Source organism: Portunus trituberculatus, chromosome 47 (assembly GCF_017591435.1).
Source record: "Portunus trituberculatus isolate SZX2019 chromosome 47, ASM1759143v1, whole genome shotgun sequence".
NCBI lineage: Eukaryota > Metazoa > Arthropoda > Malacostraca > Decapoda > Portunidae > Portunus > Portunus trituberculatus.
Genome location: NC_059301.1, coordinates 11,814,967 through 11,823,048, shown reverse-complemented (window position 1 = coordinate 11,823,048; position 8,082 = coordinate 11,814,967). Strand labels below are relative to the sequence as shown.

The following is an 8,082-nucleotide window of genomic DNA, read 5'->3' as shown; positions in this document are numbered from 1 at the left end:
TAGCAGCGGGTGGTGCCGGACCCAGGGTGGCATCCGTATAAGGGCGGGCAGGAGTGTGGTTGTGGTGGTCATTTTGGGAGACCTTACGTACTGAGGCTGCTTGAGGAGGTATGGGTGAGGAGGGAGGGAAGGAGGGAAAGGATGGGATGGGTGGGGAAGGAGGGATGGGTGGGGAGGGAGCCGCCACCTGGCCACGCACATCCAGGTACTGCCATAAGAGTATGAGGCGAGTGTTTGTGACGCAGGAATGTACTTACGGAGGGGCAAAGAAAGTGACAGAACACTCATACTTGTTACTGCTCTTATGGGAGAGAGAGAGAGAGAGAGAGAGAGAGAGAGAGAGAGAGAGAGAGAGAATTAAAGAAAAAAAGTAAAAAGAAAACATAGTTAAATAAATTCACACCCACACGCACACACACACACACACACACACACACACACACACACACACACACACACACACACACACACACACACACACACACACACACACACACACACACACACACACACACTCAGGCAACAACAGCCGCTAATAAGGTCCACATCAAGCACACATTCAACCTCCAGACACGATCTACATTAGTGCGAAACAGACACTTAGCTTAGACACTTGGCCTCTCTCATCACACACTGAGCGCCAGGGAAGTACACGGACAGGCGGGCAGGCAGGCGGGCAGGTGGTCCAATCAACGCACCAAGCACAGGATGACGGGCATGGAAGCAGGTTATGAAAGCTGTTAGTTTGGTACAGTCGTGGTCAGAACTCCACTATTAACTGCGCTCGCTTCCACTGTGTTTAGCGTTTTTCTTTCAGCTTAATCCTTCAACACCATGACGCATTTCCATATTCATTCTGCTTACTATTTGGTGATTTTATACAGCTTCAGAAATTTATTTGGGGATTAAAAATATTAAAGACTGTGGCCATTAATCTTCTGCCCTCCATAGATCCTTCCTGATGTCAATAAAATGGTCAAATCGTACACATAACTTAAGGTAAAAATGTGCTGAAGGGGTTAAATCGTCTCATCTGCCATAGTTTTTATTGCAATATCTAGTAATTGTGTAGTCAGTGGCCGGTGGATGTGGTATTTAGATAATAGATTGGGAATTGAAGAGGAGAGGAACAAAGATTAGATAAAGGAAAGATGATACGAAGGAGAGGATATAAGAAAAGAGGGAGGAAAATAATGTAAAGGAAGGAAAGAAGAGGATAAAAAAAGGAAAGGAGAGGAACAAAGATTAGATAAAGGAAAGATGATAAGGAGAGGATATAAGAAAAGAGGGAGGAAAATGATGAAAGAAGAGGATAGAAAAGGAATGGAGAGGAACAAAGAAAAGAAAATTAAACATAGTGGAGGAGAGTGCAGTTTGTTACTTTTATTACACTTCATATACTTTAACTCAAACTTAGCTGTCATGAAAGACACTAGAAAATTTAAAAGTGTTTTTGTGACAATTGAATGAAGGCTATCCGTCACGTGGCTGAGATGAACAGGTGTTTAGCATACAGAGAATTACTTGATGCTGTGCTTGGGAGTTATATGACCTAACAACACTTTCATTACCAATAAAAAGAATAAAATTAGATTAAATAAGGTGGTTTCAGTTAATTCGTGGGTGAAAGCTTGTTGATCCTGTGCCTGTGAGTTATATGAATCTATACAACACTCTCATTACCAATAAAAAGAGTAAAGTTAGATCATATAAGGGATTTTCAGTCCATTTCGTTGGTGAAAGCATGTGTAGCGTAATAGTATTTGATTACGTTGAATTTAAGAGTTACATGAATCTGATTTCGGCTTCACCATAATATAAAAGTGAAATTATGTTATGGTGTGTTAGGCAGGAACGTGAATGAAGCTAAGCAAATATGTAGCATGAAAATAAAGTGCTTTTTAGTGACGCTGAGTGACAAAAAATGACATGAATCTTAACCTCCCTTTGATAATAATGATAAAATTCAACAACAAAAGTGAAATAAGAAAAACACAGCGATACATCCCCGTTAAGAGGTGTAAATAAAGTCTTAGTAATAACAACGATGGTAAAAAGAAAAATACAAACAAAATTGATACAGAAAAAGAATCACTAATGAGTTCAATAGTGAAGTCTTACTAATAACAATGATAATACAAAAGAAAAATACAAACAAAAATAATAATAGATAACATACTTGCTAATAACAATAAAAACAAAAATACAAACTGAAATAATACAGAAAATAATACACTTGGTACTAATAAAGACTTACTAATAACAACGATAATATAAAACAAACATACAAACGAAAATAATAAAAAAAATAATATACTTGGTACTAATGAAGTCTTACTAATAACAATAAAAACAAAAATACAAACGCAAATAATACATGAAATAATCTCCTTGGTACTTTTCACAAACGAGGGTTGAGAGAGGCGCGCAGAATTATGGAAGACTCCTAAATCTGTTCAGTACCACGACGCTTTCATTATTAATTCTAGTTACTATTTAGGCGATTTTATACAGCTTCAGAAACACATGTGGGGATTAAATTAGTGAAGACTGTGGCCATTGATCCTCTGACCTCCTTAGACCCTTCCTAATGCAAATAAAACCGTCTAATCATGCCCAAAAATCAAGGCAAAAATGCGTCTCAGTACTGAAGGGGTTAATGTGGCGTAAAATGACTCTCTAATGTTATTTACTACGCTGCCAACACCGACGCTTGTGTTGGGGATGATGTGTTCCCGCTTGTTGTGTTGTTCTGTGTTGTGAGGGGAATTATTAAACCCTTCCGTACCATAATGCGTTTCCATATTCATTCTGTTTAATATTTGGTGATTTTATACAGCTTCAGATACTCATGTGGGGGATTAAAATAGTGAAGACTGTGGCCATTAACTCCTTCAGTACCATGACGCGTTTCCATATTCATTCTGGTTAGTATTTGGTGATTTATACAGCTTCAGAAACCTAGGTAGCAGATGAAATAGTGAAGACTCTGGCCATTAATCTTCTGACTTCCATAGACCCTTCCTAATGTAAGTAAAATCGTCTAATCACACTCAAAACTCATGGTAAAAATGCGTCCCAGTACTGAAGGGGTTAATCTTGTGACCTCCATTGACCTTCCTAGTATCAATAAGATGGTCTGATCACACCCAAACTTAAGGTAAAAATGCATTCCAGTACTGAAGGGGACCTCCATTGACCGTCCTAATATCAATAAGATGGTCTGATTACACCCAAACTCAAGGTAAAAATGCATCTCAGTACTGAAGGGGCTAATCTTGTGACCTCCATTGACCTTCCTAATATCAATAAGATGGTCTGATCACACCCAAACTTAAGGTAAAAATGCATACCAGTACTGAAGGGGATAATCTTGTGACCTCCATTGACCCTTCCTAATATCAATAAGATGGTCTGATCACACCCAAACTTAAGGTAAAAATGCATCTTCAGTACTGAAGGGGATAATCTTGTGACCTCCATTGACCTTCCTAATATCAATAAGATGGTCTGATTACACCCAAACTCAAGGTAAAAATGCATCTCAGTACTGAAGGGGCTAATCTTGTGACCTCCATTGACCCTTCCTAATATCAATGAAATGGTCTAATAACGCCTCAAACTCAAGGTAAAAATGAGTCCCAGTACTGAAGGGGTTAATCTTGTGATCTCCATTGACCCTTCCTTATATCAATAAAAGGGTCTGATCACGCCCAAACTCAAGGTAAAAATGCGTCCCAGTACTGAAGGGGTTAATGGTTTCCCTGCTTCCTCCTCATCCTCTTTATTTTCTCTCTCTCCATATGTTGCGTATCAGAAGGTTCATCTCTTTGTCCTGTATTGTGTTTACCTTTCCTCCTCAATTCTCTCAATTTTTTTTTTGTTTTACTTTCTTTTTCGTTTCCCTATTCATTCATTCATTTTTTTCCCATTTTTTCTCGTCCTTTACGTGTCCTTCATTTTCCTCTCAGTTCTTTTGCCTATCTCACTTTTCTTTTTTTCTTTTCTTTTTTTCTTTTTTTCCCTTCTCTAACACTTTTTTCTCCTTTCCTCATCTTATTTTTTTTCCAAATGATTTTCTTCTCAGTTCTTGTTTTTATCTTACTTTCCTTTTTTCTTTTCCTTTTTTTTCTTCTCTAACACCTTTTCTCCTTTCCTCACCTAATCATTTCTTTTTTTGCCTCATGGTTATCTTTCTTTATCTCTCTTATCATTCCTACTTTCCTTAATTTCTTTCTCCTCTATCACCGTCATTTACTTTTTTTTTTCCTTTCTCTCATTCCTTTCCCTTCCCTTTCTTCTCTTTTTCTGTTCCCCCATTTTCCCTCTTACGTGATTCATCTTCGTCTGGTTTCCCTCTTCTCTTTTTCCCTTTCTTTCACTCCTCTCCTCTCCTTCCCCTATATCTTAAGTTATTATCTTCTTATCTTCTCCTTCCCCTGCCTTTCCTTCCCTCCCTCACATAATTATCCTTCTTGTTCACTTTCTCCTCTCTCTATTACTTCTCTTTTTTAAGTTTCCTGTACCTTCTCTCCGTAGCTTTCTCTCTCTCTCTCTCTCTCTCTCTCTCTCTCTCTCTCTCTCTCTCTCTCTCTCTCTCTCTCTCTCTCTCTCTCTCTCTCTCTCTCTCTGATCGGTCAGGCGTAATAGTCTCATTACCGTCCCCTGCAGTGGCCATCTCTATAACTCTGACACACTCCTCCTGGCTCCCACCTACCCTCTCCTCCCTAACAGTCAGGCAGGGACGCGCCAACAAAGGGAGGGTCGGTCACGGTGCCACCCGCCCATCAGATGCTTGATAACGCGACCACCCCGGGAACGCTGGAACACTGACTGACCCACGGCTTGTATTCTCAAACACTTCTGTGCTTCACCTCCACTGTTTCTGAAGGCTTTATCTAAATTTATACGTGTTTTTAAGGTGTTTGTTTATGGTTCTAGAGGCAGATTGACTAGATTTCTGCATTATTGATTGATGAAACACTTGATGAAAGTCTGCTATTCGTTTCTGTGGCCATGGAAAATAGTCGTGGTGAGAAAATACGGACGCTACTAGGAGAGAAGAGCTGCATGTGACTGACTGACTGACCGGATGACTGACTGCACAGGTGTTGTTAAAGGGTAGATAGAGTACAGTGAAAAGGAAGTTGTGGGAGGTTTATTCAAGTGTGGTAATGCATGCAGGAGTGATGTGTTGTGATGCCTTGGTCTGTGTTGTGTGGTGGTGGTGGTGGTGGTAGTGGTGGTGGTGTGGTTTGTCGGTTAGTTTTGATGGGTCCTTGTGGAGGCTGTTAGAGTTTTGAAGGGTGTTGTGTGATTTTAGTGATGGTTTGGTATGTTTTCTGCGTCAGTAAGGGAGAGAAAAACATGGAAATCAGACTTCTAATTTATGTAGCCTTTCAAAATCATAGTTACGAAAGCCGAATAATTTCAAGAATGCGACTCCGAAGCTAAAAACATCAGAAATATGAGCTTGATTGACATCTAGAGGTGAATTTAACAAAAAAAAAATAGAGATAAATCAGAGTGATGTGCCTCGTTTAGGAGCCTCCCGCATCGCACGCAGCACGCAGGCATCGCTTTCCTTTACAAGGCAGCCGACGGAGCTTTGTGGGAGGGGAAAAAAACGTCCATCTCCACTTGTTTATGTCGCCCCCGTCACCCCGGGCTGGAGAGGCAAAGAGCACACGGGTCCCTCTGCGCCGCGGGGAGGTGACCAGGCTCCCATAAAGTGTCGGACGCCGGTGGTGGTGGTGGTGGTGGTCTGAGGTGTTGTTTGCAGTGAGTGTGAGCGGCAGTAAGCATGCCCTCTCACCGCCTCGTGTATATTTGTCGAGTTTATTTAAGTATATTCTTTTACACATTACTTAATTCTTGGCTACATTGGTGTGGCCTTGCAGCCTCTTGCATGTCGCTTCTCCTGCTCCTCTTCCTCCTCTTCTTCCTCCTCCTCGCCACTTCCTCTCCTCCCTCGTTACTTCCTTTCCTCTCCAGCATGCATTCTTGACACTGACCTTTTAGTATAGAGTTCATCAAGAAGTTTATGTTTGTACTCTCTCTCTCTCTCTCTCTCTCTCTCTCTCTCTCTCTCTCTCTCTCTCTCTCTCTCTCTCTCTCTCTCTCTCTCTCTCTCTCTCTCTCTCTCTCTCTCTCTTGTAGCTTACAGAGTTGTTACATGTACATTACGCAGTTACACAGTAACATACAGGCTAAAGTGTTTATGAACTGGCGATGGTGGTGCCACATCCGACACCGGGGCTGCAGCATCTCACTCGGGGTCAGGGCGACTGCTCGTGTGGTGACTTGAGTGTGGCTGCCTCAGTTCCTGCAAGTGACCCGTATGTTTTTCTGCACCTTCAACACCACAGTGAGTCCTGCTACTCGTACACCATGTCTGTGCTGCAGAGTGTGGACGTGTGGTGCAGGTGTTGCGCTGTTGTCTTTCATTAGACTCGCGGCGCGGTCCTGCACCTTGTCCAAAAGATTGAGACACACATACTCCGGAGAAGAGCAAACTTCCGCCTTGTAGAGGAGCTCCAGCCCTTCACCGTCGAGAAGCCACGACATCTTCCTCAGAGAGGCCAGTTCCTTGAGGCCTGCCTGGCTAGTCGCTCAGTGTGGGAACTAGGTAAAGATCCACCATCGGTCGTAGGTGACCCGCAGCACCTTCACCTTGTCCTTCGTCAAGTTTAGGGATACATTATGGATCGGGAGACACTCAGCTGCTGTGTTTTGTTGGAAGCAAAACTTATTTCCCACATGTTTCGTGAGACAACAATGTGACTCAGGTTGTTGTTGAGTTAGGCCGTGACTCTTTCTTAGGCACGTGACATCGCCTCCATAGGGCTCTCTTCTCGGGATGAGGAGCTTTATACATATGTTCCAGAATAGGGGACCAACGCAGCTTCACTGAGGCACACCTGCTCTTGATGGGCTGCACCTCTGACCTCTCTCTCTCTCTCTCTCTCTCTCTCTCTCTCTCTCTCTCTTTCTCAGCATCACGAGGTGTGCCTGGCGGGGTGGGGCGGGGCGGGGGTGGGAGGAGGGCGGGGTGCGGCGCATCGGGCAGCGTGGAAGTCTCAGACAGTCTCTAGATAAGGGAAGTCGCCTCACCAAATCCCCTCCTCATCCTGCTCCTCGCTCGGCCCGGCTCCGCTAAGTGCCCGGCCTGCCACTCGCCACGGAGCCTGCTGATCTGATTGTGTTTATTTGTGTATGTGTGTGCATGCGTATGTGGTCATGCGCACACCAACCTCTCAAGTGTGTGTGTTCATAGCGGGGTGTCTTTTGCTTTGTTTGTACAAGTGCCTTCACCAAAAGGTCACACACACACACACACACACACACACACACACACACACACACACACACACACACACACACACACACACACACACACACACACACACACACACACACACACACACTCTTCCTTTCCCTTTCCACTTCTCTCTCTCTCTCTCTCTCTCTCTCTCTCTCTCTCTCTCTCTCTCTCTCTCTCTCTCTCTCTCTCTCTCTCTCTCTCTCTCTCTCTCTCTCTTCATGTTAATACGTGCGTGTAAGGATTTCATGGAATGCTTTTCAGCCCGGTGGTTTGCGGCGTATGGCACTGAAAAGGTCAAACTTAATAAACGTGTGTAGTGCAGTGATGAAAGGCGCCTCTGACAGCAAAAAGAATGGCGCAGTTCAAACCCTTTACTTTAAATGTGTGTGTCGTTTTATTCTGAGGAAATTCTCTGTGGTGGTTAATGAATGGAATAGAAAGTTTGAGATTGACTAAGTGTTAACCCTTTGAGTACCATGACGCATTTCCATATTCATTCTGCTTACTATTTGATGATTTTATACAGCTTCAGAAACTCATGTAGGGGATTAGAATAGTGAAGGTTCTGCATATTAATCTTCTGACCTCCATAGACCTTCCTAATAATAAGAAAATGCTCTAATCGTACACAATTCTCAAGGTAAAAATGTGTCCCAGTATTGAAGAGTGTTAAAGAGACTGCAGGGGTGCCGTCTGAGGAAGGCATCTCCGACACACACACACACACACACACACACACACACACACACACACACACA

The 8,082-nt window shown here is 43.0% G+C and overlaps 1 protein-coding gene across 1 annotated transcript in view; it reads right to left on the bottom strand.

The window, feature by feature from the left end:
- Nucleotides 1-5,805, bottom strand: part of LOC123498148 (verprolin-like) — a 20,485-nt gene extending 14,680 nt beyond the window's left edge. Inside the window, exon 1 of the mRNA XM_045245319.1 lies at nucleotides 5,663-5,805. Coding sequence (XP_045101254.1) covers nucleotides 5,663-5,805 — 143 coding nt within the window. The remainder of the gene's footprint in view (nucleotides 1-5,662) is intronic.
- Between the last annotated feature and the right edge of the window lie 2,277 nt (nucleotides 5,806-8,082).